At 50.5% G+C, this 23,329-nt stretch overlaps 1 protein-coding gene and 1 long non-coding RNA gene across 14 annotated transcripts in view; one reads left to right on the plus strand and one right to left on the minus strand.

Moving 5' to 3' along the window:
* Window positions 1-1,312, minus strand: part of TMTC1 (transmembrane O-mannosyltransferase targeting cadherins 1) — a 256,056-nt gene extending 254,744 nt beyond the window's left edge. For 3 of the 5 annotated variants that reach the window (XR_016213670.1, XM_089304800.1, XM_089304799.1), the window contains exon 1: window positions 777-1,312. Coding sequence is in view for 4 of the 5 variants with exons in the window: in XM_089304800.1 (XP_089160926.1) it covers window positions 777-1,084 (308 nt within the window). In the remaining variant the exon portion in view is untranslated. The remainder of the gene's footprint in view (window positions 1-776) is intronic. The other 2 variants (XM_070049600.2, XM_070049599.2) reach the window with 1 other exon arrangement.
* LOC108176983 (uncharacterized) lies at window positions 201-22,815 on the plus strand. Of its 9 annotated transcripts, XR_016213672.1 has the most exons (4): window positions 1,370-1,793; window positions 1,899-1,972; window positions 3,218-5,719; window positions 19,331-22,815. It is a non-coding gene; the product is annotated as an uncharacterized LOC108176983 (long non-coding RNA). The 9 variants fall into 9 exon arrangements; XR_016213674.1 differs by lacking the exons at window positions 1,370-1,793; window positions 1,899-1,972 and adding an exon at window positions 201-782; XR_007921072.3 differs by having other exon boundaries at window positions 1,370-1,972.
* The last annotated feature ends 514 nt before the right edge of the window (window positions 22,816-23,329 follow it).

Below are 23,329 nucleotides of genomic sequence, written 5' to 3' on the forward strand. Positions count from 1 at the left end.
GCCGGCCCACGCCCGCTCACCACCACCGCCGCCACCCCAAGTCAGAATTCGGGGTAACACCCCGCCCTACGCCATCTGCCGAGCCCTCGGCTCTCCTCCCACTTATCCGCGACAGAAATGCTGAATCACGACTCGGAGGTTGCAAACGCAAAACTATTTTCGGCGGGGACCCCAGGACCCTCGGAGGGGTCCCTCGCTCGTGCGCTCTGCACCTTGCAGCGTGCGGAGGCCGAGCCGCGCGCAGACAGGAGCGGCGCGGGGCGAGCTGGGGGAGGGGGCGCCTTCGATCCCCCCACTCCCGCTCCTCCCCGCAACCCAAGCAGCCTAGATCGCCCAAGGCTCCCGGCTACGCTCATCGGAACGCGCAGCTTCAGCAACGCGCGGCTAACTTCCCATCTGCAAAGCTGCCCTACAGCTCCGAGAAATCCCAAACTTGGAAGCCACGCCGCCCCCCGCCCCTCCGTGGCGCGCGGGGCCCACGCGGCGCCCACTTGGCCGCGGTCCCGGGGGTTCGGGGTGCGCGCACTGAGCCGGCGCCCGGGGCAACCCGGGAGGAGCCCGCCGAGGGCGCAGACCCGCGGGCAACTCCATCCCAAGTCCCCAGCCCGCGCCCCCCAGAACCACCAAGGCGCCCGCGGAGCCGAACACCCGACGCAGCCTCGAGAGGGCGGAGGTGTGCGGGCAGAGGGCGGCCGCCGAGAGCCGAGCCCGAGCCAGTCCCGCAACTTCCCGGGGCCTGGGGAGGGGCCGCGCGGCGCGGGCGGCTGGGGACTCACTTGAAGGTGAGGACGCACAGCGGCCGGTAGGACTTGTGGCTGGTGTTCTCGGCCATGCCCTTGCCCCAGAAGTCGTTGGAGAAGACGCCGCCGCGCAGCGGGGCGCCGGGCCGCACGTCGGGGTTGTTCACGATCGCCCACACGTCGTCGTGCACGAACTCGCCATGCAGCGAGCGGCCGTAGCACAGGCAGCTCGCCCCGGCCAGCAGCGCCACGGCCCCGGCCCGCGCCAGCGCGCAGCCCGGCCGCCGGGAGGGCGCGCGGTCCCCGCCGCCGCCGCTGCCGCGGGCAGACGCGGTCACCACCATCGCGCCGCCGCCGCCGCCGCTGCCCTGGGCTCGCCCGGGCGTGTGGCATCCTCCCCTGCCGGGGCCCCGGCGGCGCGCGGTGGCTGCCCGGAGGGGCGTTTGGGCACGGTGCAGCGGCAGCTGGACCCGCCGCGGGCGCCCCGCGCTCCGCCGCCGCCTGCACCGCCGACTTGGCCCAGCTGCAAATAAACAGCAGTCCCTCCGCCTCCCCCGGCCATCGCCACCTCCTCCGCCCCACTGCGCATGCCCGCTCGCGCTCACCGCCCCCCCCCACCCCCCGCCCAATCCCGCGACCGGTTCCCCCCACGCCCGCACCCTCCGCCCCCGCCTGGGCGCCCAGCCGCGCTGAGTCGGCGGGCGCCCGCGGCCCGGGCGGGAGTCGGAGCGCGCAGGTGCAGCAGGGGCGCGGCGCGACTGCCCCGGGAGGCAGGAGGGGCACTCGGGGTCCCGCTGCTGCGCCGGGCCGGGAGGACCTCCGGGGACGCCCCCGGGCCGCGGCAGGCGCGCGGAGCAGGTGCGTAGCCCGGACCCCCAGGCCCTAGGCGAGGCAGAGCAGCCGCGGCTTCCCGGGAAGACCCCGGCTTTTCGGCGCCGCAGCCCCGCGCTCCGGCCGCCCCGTCGCCGGCTCCGCCTGCCCCCGCCAGGTTTCTGCGGCCCGCGCGCCCAGCTCCGGGCGGAGCTGCCGAGGGCGCCTGCCACCAAGCCCTGGGTAAGGAGCTCGCGGCCGCTGGTCTTTGGCGGCACTCAGCAGCCCCGGGTTTCGTGTTGGCTTTGCTTCTGGGGACTGATTGTCAGCGCAAACGTTTGTCCACAGTTTGGTGAACTCCAGAAAGCCAGGGCGATGCCCACCAAACTACTTCTTCCTCCCGGCTGGATCCCTTGGGTCTGGTAAGATTATTTCCCAGGCTGAGGGCGGCTTTGCACTGCGCCTGCTAAGTGGATGCCAAGAAAAAAAAAAATGCATGGGTCGAGGCCTCTGGCCCTGGCTCCTAAACTTCCCGTCTTTAAGAAAGATTGTTTTCTTTTTAGAACGACTAATTACAGTGCACAGCTAAATTAGGTACAGCAGAGTGATGATTACAAAAACTGACTCAGGTTGGAAAACCTTCTTAATTCTCCCAGGCCCCGTGTAAATTTCCTCTGATTTGCGTCATTGACATTACCTGGAATTGGACAGCTCCAATTAAAAGTCACCATTTTATTCCTGTTCTTCCAAAATGTTCAAAGAGCTCATTGATCTAAGATAACAGTAAAATAAAAAGCATGCATGTGCTTCTAGTCTATTAAGTTTTTTAAAAATTATTTCAAGACATCTCTGAGAAGTTGAAAACTCAATGAACTGAGACACACCTATTCCAAATCTGGATACATTTCACCCATTTTCAAATTTCTTGTCCCTTTTTTGGTGACTTTAAATTACTGCCTGAGACCTGCGACTGGAAATCCTGAACATGGGTGTTTGCATCAAAGCCTTCTGGCCCGAGTAGCTTCAGTGTGCAGAACACAGGCACACCTGAGTCTCTTTTTCCCCACATAGCACCCTACAGCCCTTGCTCTTCACCTGTCCATCAACTCGGGTAAACTATATAAAGGGCGTACTTTGTTCTGCAAAGTACTAAGTCTAGGGGTGGATCAGGAAAACTGCACAAAGTGTGTGTGTGTGTGTGTGTGTGTGTGTGTGTAACACCACAGAAGTGTGGCTTTCTATCTTAAAAGCTGACTTTTAGGATAGTGGCTTTGCCCTTACTGAAATGAGAGCAGGTGCAATAGGCCAATATATCAATCCTTACCTATAATTAATAGAGGCTTCTCCCTCCCCAGAGATAATAGAAGGAAGCAGAGAAAGGGAATCTCAAGGTGGGTCCAGGTTTCTGCGCCCAAAGATGGATTAAGCCCCATGTAGGTTTGGTGGCATCTTGGTTGAGTTCCGATGATATTGTCAACAAAAACACCTCTCCCGCCTCCTCCCGGGACTGAGCTATGCTGTTTTGCGGGTTAGTCGCATTAAATGCATTTTCCACGTGGGATATTTTCATCTTACAAAGGATTTGTCGGTACAGAACAAATGAAAAACCTCGAGACCTCTCAAGGACCATCTAGTAAGCAATAACTTTTTGCATATTTCCTTCTCAGCTTCGTCATCTGATTCGAGTGCACACTGGATGACAGGAAGACCTTGAAAGCACCGATGTCAGAGAGGGGTTCCCAAGGATCCCCTCTGGGGTCTTAACACCCACCGGGCTCGTCAAGGGGCCTGAAGGAAAAGCAGACTGTGATTATTTGTACAGGACTGGTATCCAGAGGAATACTCCTTGCTCCGATGCCTTCTGTCCACTCGGGGTGGGTTAAACAGGAGGAAGCACAGAATCCCCACTCTGCGGCTCGCATAGATGAAGTCCCACATGCAAGTGAACTGCACTCTTGAGAGAGCTTTGGACACAACTGAAAATAAACAAGGGCAAGTAGGTATCTTAGTGAAACACACTCCACGTTACTGCTGACAGTCCTAACCAACCCTTGCATCAGACGTCTCTCCTCGGCCCTTACCTGCTAAGTCAGTTTGGCAAGAAGCCCCACCCTGGATGTCTGAGCACCCTCAGAATCGGATGAGATTGCTCATTGCCACCTCCGCCCCTCCCCGGGATCTCTGACCACAGGGTCCTGTCTTCAGGAAGAGCCCCCTCTGAACCCAGACGTCCCCTCTCGCTGTCCATCCCGGGACAGGCTCCTTGGCTTGGCTGTATTCAGACTGAATGCACTTTCCCCTCTGTAGGAACCCCCTGCTGTTGGTCCTGTATCAGGCATCATGGCCCTGGGTGAAATCTTCACCATGCTTTCTCAAGTATCCTTGAATTTTTTTTTGCTTTAGTACTGCCCCCTGGACTTTTTCAGTCTGATGATGGACCCTGTCCCAGGATATTTTATACAAATGATTGAACACTCTGCTACAAAAGTGCAGAGTCAGCCAAAGGATTGATAACACACTTTACATTCAAAAACAAACTCTAGGGGGTAGGTACTTGTGTGTAGCCTGTCTTTGAAGAAAATACAGAAGAGTAGAAAGAATTGGAAAATTCTTGTTACCCTACTGCCCACCCGATAGGCCTATGGGACATTAGGCACGGTGTGCTCTGAGAAGCTGGCCTGGCACTTGGCACTCTGGGCTGCCACCTGGCCGAGAGCTGTGGCTGTGGCAGCCGAAGCTGCAACCCCAGCAGTGACAAGGGGCTCTTCATGGAGGTGACCTGGCTCCCCTTCCATCCTGGCAGGACAGCTCTGTGGTTCTGCCCAGGCTTCAAATTCAGGAGTATCAGAAATGGTCATCTTGCATCTTGCGGTCAGCCTAGTGAGCAGCTTACCACCAGATAAAAGCCTGCACATGCACCAATGCCTGCAGTAGGGCAGGGGAAGTAGCTTTCTCCTTCCCACCGTTTTTGGTTCTTGGCTGGGTCTCTGGATCAAATGATAGAGTAAGAAGAGAAAAACGTACACGTCTCTCTAAACCAAGTTGTTTGTGACTTGGGAGCCTTCCCGAGGAAATGAAGGAGTGAAGAGACAGTTGCACTGAGTAGGTTTTGTACTAGGCTTGGTGGACAACAGAGAATCATGGGACTACGGGATGGGACTACACAAAGACTTAAGGGTAAGTACACCGAGGAGGCTCCTCTGGACATGCCCCACCTTTGCAATAAGCTCTTCTTTTCTCCAGTAAGAGAGAAGACGCCTCTCCCCTGAGGGTCTTAGGACCTGCTTCAGGGGAAGGCCTGAGAGCCCTCCCTGCACCTGCCATTTCGTGAATTCCTGGTGTTTCAAATCATTCCATATGTCAACATGTCATATCTGGGGACACATGTTCGGAATCGCATCAAGATCAAGGACCTTTTAGAATTCTTCAACGAATTTAGAATCTTCATCTTTGGAAACTGGCACAACATCGCAAAGCAAATATCCACCGTCTCAGACATCAAATGTTAACATTATTATGTATGACAGACAAGAACACTATTTTCATACGAATGGAATTTTAATTGCATATCAATCAAAAATCTACTTTTGGTGTCTTGTACAATCTCCACAATTCACAGGAAATGTCAGAGGAAGCACTGAAAAACCATGGAGCAAATTAACATTTAAAATAAATTGGACTTACAGCAAAAGGCTCTGTATGAAGACGTCATTTTTTTTTTTTCAGAAAGCAGTCCATCAGATTCAATCCATGAGTTCTAGACATATTTTAGATTTTGAAGGAATAGGGAGCAAATTAACATTTAAAAATTGTACTTACAGCAATTTGTATGAAGATGTAATTATTTTTCAGAAAGAAGTCCATCAGATTGAATTCATGAGTTCTAGATGTATTTTAGATTTTGAAGGAATTTATCAGAAGTTTAATGTTGTCATAGCCCATAAAACAGTTCTAGTAACAGCTGGGTCAGCAGAAAGATACTCCCATAAATCAGAATATCACACAGAAGTCCCGGCCAGAGCAATGGCTGTGTCCGCAGTGTGACTATTGGACAGCCTGGCTGATGTCCCGTTACCAGTTGATGTCACTGAAGCCAACACAGGAGGAGACGCTGAGCACATCCCTGTGCAGGGTTCCCACCAGGCAGACATGATGGATGAAGTGAGATGGTGAGTCTGTTAATAGTGAGGTAATGAGAAAATGATGAGTTTTGAGCATTGTCTTTAATTTTAATTTAATTTACATGGTTTTTAGCTTATAGAACTTAATTTTTAGCATGGCTGTGCTTTATGAGTAAGTTACTAATGTCCAAAGCCTGCAACAACCTGCTCTGGGGAACCAGTACGAGTGGAGTCCCACACAGTATATTGGTGTATATTATTGGTGTTGCAGTTTTGAACTTGAAGGTTCAGTGTGGGGTTGGTCATGTGTGTGTGCAGTGAAGGACTGACCTCACCCACAAAGGGCTCCTGCCCCTGGCTGCCAGGCGGCCTCACAGCAGCGTCTCTGTACCTGGGGCGGTGGCACTGGACAGTCTGACAGTACTGTTCATGATGGGGGCTTTGGGCCCACAGTGTCCCCTCTCACCCTGGGGGAACGAGAGACAAGAAGCAAAAAGGGGGCCAGAATTCACGACGTGGGCATCAGACTGTGCCCAGGACTCCCTTTAGTACTGTCTTTCTAATTTTAAAATTCCTATAATACCAAGTTTTTGTTTTAGCTTTTCTTTCTTTTCACTTTATTTAAAAGAGAGACAGAAAAAGACCGAGACCTTCATCCTGTGGTTCACTCAACAAACACCCACAACAGCCATCACGTGCTATCTCCCCAGACGCACGTGAGCAGGAATCTGGCCTCAGAAGCAGAGCTGGGACTCAGAAAACCCTTAGGAGATGCTGGCGTCCCAAGCAGTATCCTCACAGCCAGGCCACCTGCCCGCCAGCTGGCTGCCCTAGAGAAGAGAAGCAGCCTCAGGCACTCCCAAGGCTGTAAGGCTGAACTCTCCTCTTTTTCCCTGTTTCAAGTCTGTACTAAGGACTAAATACAAACAAGCAACTCCCCACCAAAGTAAACAAAGAGCAAGACCCCCAACCCCTAGAGATGCTGCGGGTCTGAGGCTGGCTTCTGCCATCAGCAGCGCATGTGGGACTGTGAGTGTGTCAACAGTGAGGCCCAGCACAAACAGAGCTGTAGGAGAGAGAGCCCCAGTAATGAGGGAAGCCGCAAAGTCTGCGCGGGAGATGTAAACTGTTTTTTATAACCATCAATATTTAGTGTTTTATGTCCCATGCTCTACAGTAACACTCTGTCTTAATGTGTTTCATTTAATGCTGCACTTCTTTGTTTTATTGAACTACAAAATGGTTTTGTTCAAGGGATTCCCTTCTTCGCAGCAAGTCCTGAGGTCCACTCTGCCCCCACCCCCATCCCCACCCCCACCCGTTAGCAGGTTCAGCTATGTCATTTCTGGATCAGTGTGACATGAAAATGAGCAGTGCCTTGTCCCCAGATTATGCACAATACCCAGAGGATGAGAGCGGAGCACTGAACTGAAAAGGGAGTCCTTCCCAGCAGTGGGCTGCTCTGTGCACACGGCCGTGTGTGAGGGCACAGGTGGGGTCTCTCCAGCTGGTCTGTGCACTCTTGGGGACCAGTGGTCTTGGCAGACAGAATGAATTGGCTCAGAGTACAAGCAAGCTATCAAGTCTGCGGAGACGGACTTCTATCCATTTATGTTAGCTCACAAATCGAACAACGGAACGAGAAGGGAAGTCCCAGTAGCTCAGTGAGAAAAGATGGAAGATCATTCTTTTTTTTTTTTCAAGACTTTATTTATTTATTTATTTGACAGAGTTACAGACAGAGAAGAGAGAGAGGGAGAGAAGGGGAGAGATGGGTTTTCCATTTGCTGGTTGACACCCAAGATAACCGCAATGGCTGGAATTGGGCCCATCCGAAGCCAGGAGCTTCTTCCAGGTCTCCCACGTGGGTGCAGGGGCCCAAGCACTTGGGCCATCTTCAACTGCTTTCCCAGGCCATAGCAGAGAGTTGGATTGAAAAAGAAGCAGCTGGGACTTGAACTGGCACCCATATGGGATTCTGGTGCCACAGGCGGAGGCTTGCCCACCGCACCTCAGCGCTGGCCCCAGAGATGATTATTTCTAAGGGCAACTGCTTATCTCCAGGTATAATCCACATTTCTTGACAAAGAAAACCTAGCATGGCCGATTCTTCAGTCCTTTTCACCAAAGGGGATACAAGCCATTGACTGGTGGCAGATAGATTTTCCAGGGTCTCTTGTACTCTTCTGTTGACTGGTTCACTCCCCAAGTGGGGAGTGGTGATGATGGACAATCCCGGGCCAGGCCAAAGCCAGGAGCTCCAAGTTGGGGGTCTCACATATGTAGCAGGGACAAGCACTTGGGCCATCTTCCACAGCCTTCCTAGGCGTTTTAGCAGGGAGCTGGATCAGAAGTAGAGCAGCCGGGACTTGAACCAGGATCGAGAGTGATGTCTTAACCTGCTCTGCTACAACTCCGGCCCCTGGAATTTCATCTTTGCTCCATCTGTAGTAACGTGAAGGCAGGAGAGAGTGAACTGATCCCCCCGTAGTACTCTCTGGGTGTGACTGGGAATGTGGCAGGCATGACAAAAAGTGAGAGGGACTTTTCCTTGCTACAACAGAAGACCTGGTAATTCCAATCAACTTTTCTGACCATACACCCAAAGCCAGCTTAAAGCAACAACAGGGGCAGAGCAGTTAAGACAGCACTTAACATGCCACGCCCCTCATTAGAGCGTCTGGCTCAGAGTCCCCACTCGGCTTCTGATGCAGCTTCCTGCCAAGGTGCACCCTGGGAGGCAGCAGGTGATCGCTCAAGTACTTGGGCCCTGCCACCCACGGGAGAGATCCACATGGAATTCCTGGCTCCTGGCTTCAGCACGATCCAGACCCGTCTGAAGCAGGAACTTGGGGAGTGAGCCAGAGATGGAAGTTCTCTCTCCCAGAAAACAAAATTCAATAAATAAACATTGAAAGCCACATTCGCCTCCTTAGCTCAGATGATTAACCACAGAGCAAAGTCACGCCAGGACGAGGTGAGGAGGAAGCCCAGCACCTGGGCCCCTTTTGCTGAGCGAGGCTCTGACACTCTGTGAGGACCAGAGAGGCCAGTGGGCATCCAGGGGCCACCAAAGACCTGGGCCCTGCCACCCCCCTCCAGCTTGCAGGGGTGGGGCCTAAGAAGGACAGTGAAGAGGAACAGGCAGTCGGCCACTGCTTCTGCTGGCTCCAGCCCGGTTTCCAGGGATCCTGCCGGCCTCAGGAAAGGTGAAAGAAAGAGTTCACAGAGAAAAGCCCAGAGGCTCGCATCAGAAAGCCAATCCCGGAGCAGACCGTGCGGCTGCGTTCCAGGGAAGGAAAAGATCGCAGATGAAAGTGCAGAGATAGAGGGGGATTTACATGGTGAACACGGTGCTGTGTGATTAAGCCTCCTTGGAAATCGCCTGCTTACAAATCTCGGGAGACAGAAAGGGGATGCCCAGGTGTCAGGGCTGGGAGGACGGCAGTGGGGAGAGACTGTTAATAAGCACGCGGGCTCTTTTTAGGCGGAAACGCTCTAGGATTCGATTGTGGTGATGGTTGCAGAGTTCTGTGAGAGTACTAACATCCATTGAATTGCACACATCAAAGGGATGAATTCTGTAGTATGTAAATGATCTCTCACTGCAGCTTTTATTTAAAAACAAAGAAAATTTCATGGCAACAATAGTATGTAAATTAAAAATGACTTCATGGACTTATTTTGAGAACACTGAATGGAATGGGAGGAGCACAGATGCGCAGCTAGCCACTGGGCTGTACAATTGTTTCATGCACGTTTGGTAGCTGCCCTCTCTCTCTCTCACCACACACACACACACACACACACACACACACACACAATGATGCAGTGAAATGAGAAGCAACTAAGCCAGAAGTGCTAATACTAACATATACTTGGTTTTCCAAACCAACTCCTCCTCGAAGAACTCATCACAAGGGGCCAGTGCTGAGACACAGCAGGTTAAACCTCTGTATGCAGCGCTGGCATCCCATATGGGCGCCAGTTCGAGTCCCGGCTGCTCCACTTCCCATCCAGCTCTCTGCTAAGGCCTGGGAAAGCAGTAGAAGATGGCCCAAGTCCTTGGGCTCTTGCACCCATGTGGGAGACCCAGAAGAAGCTCCTGGCTCCTGGCTTCAGGCAGGCCCAGGCCCAGTCATTTGGGGAGTAAATCAGCAGATGAAGACACTCTCTCTCGCTCTCTTTTTCTGTAACTCTTTCAAATTAATAAATAAATTAAAAAAAAAAAAGAACTCAAAAGAAAACAATGATGCAGTTTCCAAGAAGAAATATGGGGAAAGATAAAAACTTTTCTCTTAGATTATCTTCCTCAAATGGTACGTGTAAGGCAATGTGGCAACTTAGTAAATGCAATAAATGCTGACCACCTCTGAAAATGAAAACATAAAGTCTAAACAATACAGCTGTTTTGTTAATAAGGCTGTGGTTTTACAAATGTTTTTTCTGCTTTTTAAATACTCTCTGTCCTAAAGCATTCTCCTGGGCTTAAGCTACCAAGAGCAGGGCCAGCGCTACCCTGTGTGGCCCTGCAGCGTAGCATACGGCCAGGCAGCCACCTGATGGAAGGGGTGAGAGTCTGAGATTCCCCAGGGATCCAGGATAGGATTCCAGCAGATGTTTAGGATGTCCTGGAGGAGGAGAGAACATTCACTTTTAACTTTTCCTATTCAAATGTAGATTACAATTATCTGCAAAGCTTAAAAATAGAAAATCACACATTTGTAGAACTGCATAAAGCACTGAATGAAACTGAATAAACCCACCCCTAGAGGCATGCGACCCTGAGCCCTGGGATGGGGCGGAGTTGGGGGAGGGGAGGACACTTCCGGTCCACGGAGGAGTGATTCCCTCCGCTCCTGCCAAGGCAACTGCAGGCGGGACTTGAAATTCATGAAATCCATAGCAGGCTCATTTTTAGATAATTTTGTGTGACCCACAAATGATGCTAATAAATACCCAAAAGGCCCTTGGCAGAAGAAGGTTCCCACCCCCATGGGCTTCGCTTCTACATGGTTGCTTCTCTCACGGCGTTGTAGATGTTAGCTCGGAATTCAGATTTAGAGCCAGGTCCACCTGGTTTCCCACCTCCTGGATGGAGCTCCCCACAGCCTCCAGGACCAGTGTTGTGGCGCAGGGGGCTAACCCGTTAGCCACATGGCGTTCCATGTCAGAGCAACCGCCTGAGCCCTGGCTGCTCTGCTGCCTCCCACACAGCTCCCTGCTAAGGAGCCTGGGAAGCCAGCGGAATGTGGCCCAAGTGCTTCGGCCCCTGCACCGTGTGGGAGACCTGGGTGGAGTTCTGGGTTCCTGGCTTCAGTCTGGCCCAGCCCTGGCCATTGCAGCCATTTACAAAGTGAACCACTGGATGGAAGATCTCTCTCTCTCTCTCTCTCTCTCCCTCTCCCTCTCCCTCTCCCTCTCCCTCTCCCTCTCCCTCTCCCTCTCTCCCTCTTGCTCTCCCTCTCCCTCTCACTCTCCCTCTCTCCCTCCCTCCCTCCCTCTGCCTCTTCCCTTCTCTGTCACTCTGCCTTTAAAACACACCTAAAAAAATCTTTAAAAAGTAGGGGCCGGCGTAGTAATACAGTGGATAAGGCCACCACCTGCGACGCCGGCATCCCTTATGAGCCTGATTCATGTCCAGGTGCTCCATTTCCAATCCAGCTCCCTGCTCACGGCCTAGGAAAAGCAGCTGGAGGTGGCCCAGGTATTTGAGCTCCTGCCGGATGAAGCTCCTGGCTCCTGGCTTTGCCCTGGCTCAGGCCTGACTACTGCAGACACCCGGTGAGTGAACTAGCAGATGGAAAATCTCTTTGTGTCTCTCTCTCTCTCAAACAAACAAACAAACAAAAATCTTTAAAAAAAAAATAAGTAAAATGAAGCTACTGCAAATCTTCCCAAACCTGCAAACAAGGACATTCACAATATCTTAGTTTCTCTTCTTTAGGCTTCTTTTGTGTGTAACCTAGGAGCTAGCATTTAAGATCTAATCTCTTTACTCTTCCAGTGTAGACGGAGAACAATGCCTCAGAGAAATGTTTTGTTTTCCTAACTCTTGTGGAATAGTTAGCTCTTCATATAACCTTGTTGCTTGAATGTCAAAATGAACTTGACCCTTTTAAAAGCTGTCTCTGCAGCTTTAATTTGCGGACCTTAACTGAACTCAGCAGAGGTTGTTCAGTATCTAAAGTTTCATCTCAGAAGAAACCAGATTAGAAAATGCCAGACCTGCCCCACAGAGCCTGGCAGACACGGAATCCTGGCCTGGCTGGGTCCGTGGTGGGAGCCGTCACCAGACAGAGGCTGCGGCACACAAAGGAATGGAGGGATTAAGGCAGAGCGTGGGCAGGCAGCCAGAGTCGGCAGGAGGCACTCAAATGTGAGGTCACTCACTCAAATGTGAGGTCACTCAAATGTGAGAGCCCGAGAATCCGAGTCCTGAGACCAAAGTGTCTTGGAACAGAACTGGCGCTGGGGGTGTGGGCACACGGGCCAGACTGGGGGGCTGCACACTCACCTCCAGGACACGGCTTGCTGTCCCAGGGCCGGGATGGGCTCAGCATCTCTGTGCTGGGCGACCGCATTTCAGGTGCATCACAGACACCCAGCACCTGCTCACCTGTGATGGAAGGTGCCACAGGGAAGCTGCACTGGAAAGCAAAGTCCTGAGACGAGACTGTGTCCTGTGGAGGAATCTGCAGTCACGTGATTGGCTCAAACAGATTCTGTCACCCGTAAGGAGTAGGAAAGCAACATCAGGGGAAGTTTGCTTTGGCCTAGTGAGGAGGAAAGGGTTTAGAAAAAGGACAAAAGCCCATTAGAAGGCATTCGTGTTGCCATGTTTATCTTCAAAATGTTTTCTTCCATATTGTGGTCTGGTTTCATGTATGATAACATAACTTGTGAATTAATTAATACTACTTTAACAGTTATTCGGAGTAAATAATGTCAATACTCTATATTCCTAGAGTCGGGGTCTAAACAGGTCACAACCAGGGGTGACACTGAAAATTCCTTATCCAGCCACTCAGGGCAAGGGCATTGGTCAAGGCTGGACCAATCAGAATGGAGCCCCGCCTTAGACCTTGGGCAGCTGTTGGCAGGTTCAACATTAACCCTTTATTGTCAGGGAGTTCAGAGAGCAGGTGCTACAGCAGGGGCTGGGCTAAGGCAGCAGAGCGTCGCCATTTATACGTGCTTTCTAGAAGTACTGCCATATTTTACTGACCTGTTTACAAGGCACAGCTCTGGGTGCCCACAGCTCCTGCGTACGGACCAGAGGACCGGAAGCACAGGGTGAGAGCACAGGGCTCTGTGGCCAGGCGGCTGGGGAGCAAACCTCAGAAGAGCCGCTGACCAGCTTGGGAAGCTTCAGCTGATGTAAGAACATCCATGCCAGTAAAGTGCTTCAAAGAGCATCTAGTGCATAGTCAATGCTCATTTTCTTCAGCCAATATTTTCTATTGATGTGGTTATTTGGAACACTGTACAGAACAGAAAAAAATATACTGTGTTTGATTAGCAATATGTGTCAAAGCTAAGGAAAGCGAAGTGACAAGATGGACCCTAGGATGACCAGTTCCACCCAAGTCCAAGCCCAAGGTCTGGCTCCAACATGTGGAGGGAAAGGTTCAGCAAAGAACCTGGCTGCTGCTGATTCCGGCTAGCTCAACAAGGAGAACAGAGGACGCCCGGCATGGGACAAGGCTTCTTTCCTAGGTCCATACTTGGTGCACTTCTGTAAAGACTGACTCGGTATGAGCCCACTTGGAGAGCAGAGGGAAAGCCCACAGAAGATCTTGAAAATCTGCCAAGCAAGGTCTGTGCCCCCCAGGAGTTCCCCAGGCCCAGCCTCAGGATGTCTCGTGGCACACAGAGCCCGCATCTCGACTTGCTGTAAAGAAACCACCCAAAAACAGACTCACAATGTGTCTGCTCACTTGTCCTGAGAGCTCGTGAGCCAATCTCATTAGCAAAGTAAGCCACAGACAGATAGATAAAAAGAAATGAGAAAAAAGAGCAGAAATCAAAGAAGTATATTGAAATAATCTGAAGACTGAATTGAATTTAAAATATTCCTATATAGAAAACTCGAAACCCAGAGGACTTTACTAGTGAATTCCATCAAATATTTATAGAAATATAATATTTATAGAAATAGAAAAAGAATATTTATATTATTATTTTTAAATTTTAATTAGTTTTTAACAGATTCAATGTGCTTTGCAGATATAATTCTAAGAACATAATACAGATAGAGTTAATTGTATGTATATAAAGTTAATTGAAAATAGATCTTAGTAAAAATAAGAATGGGATAGGAGAGGGAAGAGGGGTTGGGAGCGGTGGTGGGAGGATGGGTATGGTAGGAAGAATCAGTATGTTCCTAAAGTTGTATTTATGAAAAGCATGTTTGTATTCCTTAAAAGGTTTCTGCAGGGAAAGAAAGGAACATAATACAGAATTTTATACTATACATTATATATCACACAGATATTTATATATTTATATTACTTATAATAGATGATATTGTAAATCTTATAGATAAGATTTATAGAGGAGCTGGCACTGCAGCACAGAGGTTAAGCCTCTGCCTGCAGCACCAGCATCCTGTACAGGTGCTGGTTTGAGTCCCAGCTGCTCCTCTTCTGATCCAGCTCCTTGCTAATGGACTGGGAAAGCAGCAGAGGATGGCCCAAGTCCTTGGGCCCCTGCACCCACGTGAGAGACCTGAAGGAAACTCCTGGCTCCTGCCTTTGGATCGGCCCAGCTCCAGCCATTGCGGCCATTTGGGAAGTGAACCAGAGGATAGAAGACATCTCTCAGTCTCTCCTTCTCTCTGTCTGTAACTTTACCTCTGAAGTAAATGAAAAAATTAAAAAAAAAAAAAGATTTATTGTAACATTACAACAGCAACCCCATATAAAATATTTCACAACACAGAAGAGGGAGGTAAACTCATCAACTAGCCTTTAAGACCAGGATTTTACATTATCAAAATCAGAGCTATTACATGGGAAAAAAAATTAGAGGGACTGGCGCTGTAGCACAGTGTAGCACTGCTGACTGCAGTGCCAGCATCCTACATGGGTGCTGGTTCAAGTCCCGGCTGCTCTACTTCCAATCTAGATCTCTGCTATGAGCCTGGGAAGGCAGTGGAAGACAGCCAAGTGCTGGGACCCCTGCACCCATGTGGGAGACCTGGAAGAAGCTCCTGGCTCCTGGCTTTGGATTGGCCCAGCTCTGACCTTTGCTGCCATTTGGGAAGTGAACGAGCAGATAGAAGATGGATTTCTCTCTCTCTCTCTCTCTCTCTCTCTCTCTCTCTCTAACTCTGCCTTTCAAATAAATTTAAAAAACTTTTAAAAAAAGTTTATTTAAAGATAATTAGAAACCAAAATCTCACTTGAACACAGATGCAAAAATTTCCAGTAAGATTTTTAAAAAGATTTGTTTATTTATTTAAAAGGCAGAGTTAAAGGAAGTGAGGGAGAAACATTTGGTTCATTCCCCCTGAAGTCCATAATGAACAGGGCTGGGCCAGGCCAAAGTCAGGAGCCTGGAATTCCACTGGGTCTCCCAGGTGGGTGACAGTGGCCCAGGGGTTCAGCAATCTGCTGCTGCCTTCACAGGCACATTAGCAGGGAGCTGGATCAGAAGTGGAGCCGCTGGCACTTGGTGGGATACTGGCATCACAGACAGCGGCTTAACTCTGTGCCGTGATGGCAGCCCCCAAGGGAGACGTTTTAAAAGAAATGTTATCCATGTGTAAGAAAGTAAAATATGATCGTGTAATACATATTCTAGATAAAAAGTGGGTCGAATGTGAAAAACCAATTACTTGGTTAATTTAATCACTATACTAACATAAAAGAAGAAAAACACAATAATTTCAGAGACGCAGAACAAATCATTGAAAATTTTAAGTCATTCAAGGTAAAAAAAAAATTCTCAATAAACTCCAAATGAAAGGAAACTTCCCCAACTTGATCAGGTAGGCGTCCACTAACACAGCTCTCAGCATCCTCCTCTAAGCATAAAGGATGATTTCCTTCCTAAGAGTGGGTACCAATCGGGCATGCTGTGTTCCCAGCTTCTCTCTCTCACCCTCCTGTTCAGTGCAGTGAGGCCTCAGAGAGAAACAGCACGAATATGCTGTAGAAAGGGTGCAGTCGAAGTGTCTTCATCAGCAGATTACATGGTTTTATATCTAGAAAATTCTTAGGAACCTTCTAGAAAGCCAGGACTCAAACAAGGATGCAGGCAACAGCTGGACCCACTGGGCCACAGAGCTGTCCCCTCCCAGGAGCAGGGCCGTTTTCTGGGGGGTACTGCTGTGGATCCACACCCCAGAAGCGTTTCCAGTGGAACTGGTATCTTGCTAGCGTTGGGAGAAAAGAAGCGGCCAGTTAAATTTTCACATGAAATTTTACTCTAAGTCTGTTCCATGGAATGTTTATTCTTTATCTGAAAATCAGACTCCAGTGGATGACTCGGATTTTTACAAGGGTAAGCCTGCCCATGCTCTCTCTAGATCATGTAGTGAATAATATAATCCCATGAAATAACAGCGCTCAGCTCATTAAGTATTATAAAATACACTCGGACCTCAAAGTGCCTTCTTATCTTTCAGTCAAATGTCAGTGTTGTTGTCCTGATAACTGATGAGACTCAAATGTTGTAGGGATCAAAAAAAAAAAAAAAAAAAAAAAAAGGCAAAAAGGCAGCCACGCGATTCATTTGTATATAGAGAAATACCCAACACCCCATCAGTCCAGTGAAGGCGGTAATACCTCCAGACTGTAGATCGTCCAGCTTCTAGAGAGGAAAGAATGGCTTTGCTGAGGAAAGTTGACAGGAACTACATTTTAATTTCCTTTGGAAAATTCCCCCATGCATTCAGTTGTGCTCCTATCCAGTGCGTGCCTGCACACACAAACACATGGTCTGTTTATTTCGGTTGCAATCCAGTTCCCTGTTATTTTTATCTGCACAAAAAACATCGCAAGGTAATATCCAGCCATGAAGATCTGCTGTTTGCTTGGACCATGCCAATAAACGTTCCCCTCTACTGAGAGGCATGCACGTTTCTTAGGGGTCGTCACCCCGTAAAAGCTGACGGACGGATGGGCTGACAAAGCCTCCCAGGCCTGGGCTGGGGCCGTGTGAGCTCCGTGCCTGGAAACAATAAAGCAGCAGTTTTCTGAGAGATCTACCTGCACAAGAGCCAGGGACATAAAAGCCTGGTGCGGTTTCCCACCCCAAGCGTGCTCTGCGCTTGCTCCCCAGAGGGGCCTGGGAGGACTGCACGCTGTCAGGTTAATTGAGGGTGACGTGGAATGGAACTCAGCGGCCACGCTGTGATGGCTGCGAGGGGGAGACCGGCGTGGGGGGCGGGGATCAGAGGAGCCGGCTCCAGCCTGGCCAGGGTGGAGGCTCCGGGTCGGAGACCACAGGAGCAGAGGCTGCGGGGTGAGCCGAGGGCAGCTCTTGTCTCTGGGCTGCTGGACCGAGGCAGCCGCCAACACTGACACACAGGGGTTCTGGCTCCCGCTTCCTGCTAACTCACACCCTGCGAGGCAGCAGCTGAAGGCTCACAGGGTTGTGCCCCTGCCACCCACGTGGAAGACCTGGATTGAGTTCCTGGCTCTCAGCTTCAGCTGGGGGTCGGGTGACTGGAGCAGTGGATGGAACATCTCTCACTCACTCAAATAAACTAATTTAAAAAATAAAACTCATGCTGGGAGTTGTCAGCAAGCTGTAAGCTCCAGGGGCTGCACCCTGGAACCAGGCCTTGGAAGGCCACGGAGCAGGAAGGGCTGGGTGCCCGGGACTCAGGGGTCTCAAGAGAGCCAGGGTAGGGGGCCTGCCCTACAGTGGCTGGGGATGTGCTGGGAGGGAAGCTGTCAGGATCCGGGTCCTCCACGTCAGGGCAAGCGATCACTGGACCTTGGCCTTGAGGAAGTCTGGGCCCAGGGGACCCACCCAGGGCCACAGCCTCTCAGATCCTTTCTCATTTAGAATGTACACAGCCTTGAAGGCTCTGCCTGCCATTGCCAGCTCTCCTGTGGTGACCTAACTACCATGCAACAGTTCACCTCTGGCTTCACCTGGCAATGCACAACTCATCCAAATATTGCATAACTACACACTTAAAAAACTCTGGATGGGCTAAGAAAATTCTCCTTTAATGGGCTTTGGAGCTCTCAAATGCAAATAGTCCATTTTGTTTTTTTTCAGGGCTTACACCCCAAAGGTGAGATAATGTGGGATGGTGCGACGTGATGGAGAGACAGGCCATCACTCTCAAGGCAGAAAGGGTTGTTAGCCCCACAGCCCTGAGCTCCCCGCCCTCAGAAGATGGTTCCCAGTTTGTTAAGCTCATTCTGAAGATGGTTCAGGAAAGGGACTGAGAGGAAGGAGTGCAGCCAGACCCTGGGCACAGAGCTGGAGAACCCAGATGAATGCAACCAGGCCTCTTCCCCTCACAGGCGTTCCCGGGTGGACCCTGGCATGGGTCAATCCCACACAGTGCTGCAGGAGGCCATGGGCCACTACCGGCTGGCATCTGGATGCCCCAGAGTGAGCTTTGAAAGCCTCAGGAGGCCCAGTGACAGCCATGTGGTGCTGGACGCCATGAGCAGCAGGGCTGTGAGGAGGGTACACACCTGTCTTAGAACGGAGGTGCAGGCCAGAGAGGGACGCAACACTTCCCGGCCCAAGCTGGAACACTACCAATCCGTGTTCGGCTGCAGGATCCACACCTCCGATTATGGCCTCGGTACTGGCCCTTGACGGAGCTGTCTTGGATTCCACTGACTTTGCCTTGCCTGGAGCAGTAATGGGAAGCCCATCTGGGGCCCCTGCCCAGCCTGAGATAGAAGCCAGAGGACAGGCCCAGCCCCAGGCAGAGGCAGAATGGGTTTCGGAGGCTCTGGCTGGGTGTCAGGACTGGGGGCAGCTCACGAGCGCTTCCCAGAGGGTAGCTCTGGTCTGCAGGCTCGGCGTCCTGGCCGTCTAACCCGCCCAGGCATCACCCCCGGGCGTCTGCAGGGGAGGCATTTCTGGCCTTAGTGCTCTCATTAAATGAGGCTCAGTCAGTGATTTTCTGTTGCAAGGATGAGCAAGTGTTTCCCATAAGTTGCATCTCATTTTGCTAATATCACTAATTTCTTTGCTTTCTTGCACCCGATCAATCATTTCACTTCATCTGTGGATTTCATTAATGAGTCATTGACTCCCTCTTCCAGATCGCTAGTGAAGATGTCAAAATTCTGAGCAGACCTGTGGCTCTGATCCGCCACGGCTCGCTGCTGGCGGCCGTGACAGCCCCTGGAGGAGGCATCCATCACTCTCATCATGGGCCTTCATTACCCCAAACCAAGTTTAACCCATTCTGCAAGAAACACTTCTTAGGCTATTGTAAAAATTTCTGTGGTCCCAAGGAATTCCTCACTTCCACAGGGCCCAGACACACGGGCACCTGACACAACACGATGAACACGGCCGTGAGATGCCAGGCTCCGCGGCCCGTACTGCAGGCCCCGCCGTGCGCTCACCTTGTCCATGGAGGCACAGAAGGGTGATGCCCTTGGCTACACTCCTCTCGTCGTACGGCTTCCCAGCATCCGCACTTCCCTATGGTCTTGTTTTTCCCAGGTGCCAACTCACTGCTTACAACTTGGGCTGGAACTGATGCTGCAAACCAACCACCCACTCACTGACCAGGAAGAGAGAAGATGTGGAGCGATGCGGAGCTCCCACCCCTTAGATCGTGGATCTGAAACAGATTTTCAGGATGTTCCTAGGTGATGAGTGGCTGCACTGTCCTAGCGCTGGGGTGATCCAGGGCAACACAGAGTACGACCTGCCATTTCGTGTTTTTCTCTTGCAAATGTAATTCCAAATGTTCCAAAAGACATGTCCTGTGTCTTGGTCCATTTGGACTGCTATAAGAAAAACACCATAGACTGAGGAAACTATAAGCAGTAAAAACTCATGCTCGTGGTTCCACAGGTCAAGAACGGCAAGATCAAGGCACCAGCAGATTGGATGCTGCTCACAAGATAGTGCCCTGCTGGCTGTGACCTTCCAGCCTGTGTTGTCAGGGGCTGGTGTCACCAGGGAGAATGGAGTCCTGGTGATATAATCACCTCCCCAAGGCCCCACGTCTTAACACCAATAACTAAGAAGTTGGGTTTCAACATATGAAGGAGGGGTGGGCATGGGCATGGAGGAAACACACATTCAGACTACAGAATCCCCCAAATAATGAAAGGAGAGAAAAGAGACAAAGAACAACAACATAAACACACTGATGAGTGCTGTGGGCAGCAAACCTTAAAGACATTAGCGTTTCCTACAAGCAGAGTCAACACACATTTCACTCTGCCTTGATTGCTGATAATGACCTTGGCTGGGTCTGAAACGTTTCAAACTCAGAAGCACTCAGGCAAGACATCTGCATCCTTGCCCAGGCCCCTCCGGGAACAGAAAGCACCAAAGCCCCACCAGTGCACCACGGTACACAGGCCGTGGAAGCAAGAGAGACACGGGCACTGTGGGGCAGGACTGATTTTAAATGCTCATGCAATGAGTGCCAACCGGAAGTGCCCTGGCTGAAGACAGACTCATCAGCTTGTGAGGCACTGCCTTCGGCAATGTTTTCCTTCTTCTATTAGGAGACACTCTAAGCCAAGTATCCTCTCTTGTAACAAAGGGAAAATGATATGAGCTGTCCTCCTTCCCAGAGGAGTCAGATTGGCGACCTACAGCAGGATACGTGAAAGCGCTTGGGCAATTGAAGTGATGTAAGTGGGGTTGTTCTTGGTGTCAAAGAGAAGAGTGACATTGTGGGGAATCGGTATGGGTACGAGCTCCGAAGTCTGGAGGCTGAATTCTCACTGCCTGTGTGTGTGCCTGTGAGTGCCGGTGTGGATAAGAGTGCATGGACATGCAAGAGGAAGGAAGCAATGCACCTGTCACTCTAACAGCATGCTGAGCGGAGACACACCGCCCAACACAGGAGATGGCAGACCCAAGAGAAAAATATTTTTGAAGAGGGGCATTCTGATGAGTCAGAGAAAATGGGAAAGAGGGGAGGGGGAGGCTGTGATGGGCTGAGTTTGCACCAGAAGGGAATCTGGCAAGAGGTTCAGGCAGTCAGCTCCACCCGCATAGTGGAGCTATCAGCATCAGACCGAGCTCAGAGCAGAATGGAATCCAACAGTCAGAGCAAAGCTGTCTTTCCCAAACAACACTAAGAGCTAAGAAATCGAAACCACGTCCTAACGACTTCTAGGACTCACTCTGGGATGTAAGAGCAGATGTGCCCCGGCCTTACAATCCAGAAAGCTCTAAACTCTCCCTTCCGTACTCAAGTGTGTGCCGCCAGGACTGGGACTCTGCAAACCACACCTGTTTTGCCTGCAGTTTCTCTGTTGATCTAGAGGGGGCGCTGGAGGGAGGCTGGACTACTGATGGGCAAGAGAAGGGTGCACCTGCGTGATCGCTTCCTGTGGATTTCCCGCCTGCCTCACCCTAGCAGGGCTTCCCCACCAGGCAGTGGCAGGGCTCTCCTGTGGCTGAGATGAGTACAGCTTGCCACGTCTCTAACACTTGCAGGTCCGGATCCAAGAGATGCCTGCACTGCTGGCCAGCAGCACCATCTTCTCCTGCCAGGTCTGGCTCTCAGCCTCCCGCTCGGCACTTAGGAGCACCACAGCCAGGACCACAGAGTCCAGAACACCCTCCTTGGATGGTCCTCACCCTTCAGTGCACTTGGACGTTGAGTCAGAGGTCTTAGCCATTGCTGGAGGAAAAGGCAAGAAATTTAAACAAAATCAAGAACAATCTCTCTCTTGACTGATTATACAGACATTTCTAAGGCATTCATAAAAACAACTACCAGAACACACAAGAGCAGTGACACAGTCGGAGGGTGAACGTTAGTGCAGGTTGAGCATCTGAAAGCTTTTGAGCAGCTCCACGATGCCACAGTGGAAAATTCCACGTCAGACCCCTTCTGATGCATCACAGTCAAGACGTAAATGCACCAAACATACTGTATAAAGTTACCTTCAGGCTGTGTGTGTAAGGTGCACGTGAGACATGAACAGATTTTGTGTTTAGACTTGGGAAACATCCCCCGAGACAACTAATTACATCAGTAAAGATTCCAAAATCTGAGAAAATCCAAACCACTTGTCTCAGGCATTCTGGATGAGGAATTTTTAACCTGTAGACTGAAACCAGTTATATTTTTATATTCATGAACAAACAACAGGACAATGAGAATTTAACTCTGTCTTACACAGTAACATCAAGATCTGGTTCCGTCATCCAGAATTCAGTTTCTTCTTTCATTTAGGGAAGAGTATATGGTATCTCCCCTGCAGCCAGAATAGAGGTGACCAAGAACCAGTGAGTTGAAGTGAGAAAAGTTCCTCTGGTTACTACGCCTGCTGGGCCACTCACAGAGTTTTTCCATGCACCTCTGCAACTTTAAGTGGTGGAGGTTGAAGGCTGTGGGTTCCAAGAGAGAAATCATCACAATATCAGGTCACGGGACTGGAAGTTGGTACTGTTACTGGACATTCCAGGTTCCCCTGACCACAGAGCCAACAGCAGACTGAGAGGTTGCCCCGCTGGCTGGGCGGTGGATTCCTGTGACCAAGATGGAAGCTACCCGGTGCTAGGCTGGGCCAACAGGGACGGCTCTTCTGCAACCCAGGAGTTCTCTGTGATGACCTTAGCATCTTTTCCAATCGTAAAAATTAACACCCAGTAAAGGAAAGAGCAACTACAGATTTAGACTTTCCAGGTAAACAGCCCTGAGCAGCTAAAGCTGATAGAAAAGGAATCGCAGAATGTACAGTGAAGAAAGACGCTCTACATCCAGCCACGGCCTGCGACACAATACTTAAACACACCCCGGAGCAGCTCCACACAGCTGCCTCTGTGTGTGTGGCTGTTTGTGTGTGTGGCTGGGGACGCCCCAGGGCCTTCAGAAAGCTCAGGGTAAATGTCTATTAGGAAACAGCTACGCACGGATTTCAAACAATTTTTGCATCTTTTAACTTCATTGTTCCTATAAATGTTTTGCAGTGCCCCTTGTATAATACATATTTTATTATGCTTTCATTCCCTTATTACTTAATATGTCTTACTGAAGATTGGTATTATGATTTAGTATTAACATTTAGGAAGCAGAATATTCTGATGAGATTGGAAATGAAAGTGAGGTGTCATTAACACAGTCCAGATACGGCTAGAAATCATTTTTTAGTGTGGATTTTATTCATCTCATTTTGTGCAGGAAGAAATTGGTGGACCTCTCTATCTATCTATCACCTATTTATCTATTTGAAAGGAAGAATGACACAAAGAGAAAGGGAGATACACAAAGAGAGGTCTTCCAAACCTGGGTTCACTCCACAAATGCCCACAACAGTTCGTACTGGGCCAGGAGCCAGGAATTCATCTCCCACCTGGTGGCAGAGATTCAAGTAGCTGAGTCATTATCTCCTGCCTCCAGAGTGCATTAGCAGGAAGCTGGGTCACAAGTGAAGTAGCCAGAACTTGAGTCAGGAACTCTAACATGGGAGAGAGGGAGGGAGGAGGGGAAGAGAAAGAGGAGGCAAAGGGGAGGGATGAGGG

The sequence above is a fragment of the Oryctolagus cuniculus genome, chromosome 9 (assembly GCF_051225735.1).
Source record: "Oryctolagus cuniculus isolate XC-2025 breed Fujian yellow rabbit chromosome 9, ASM5122573v1, whole genome shotgun sequence".
Classification (NCBI taxonomy): domain Eukaryota; kingdom Metazoa; phylum Chordata; class Mammalia; order Lagomorpha; family Leporidae; genus Oryctolagus; species Oryctolagus cuniculus.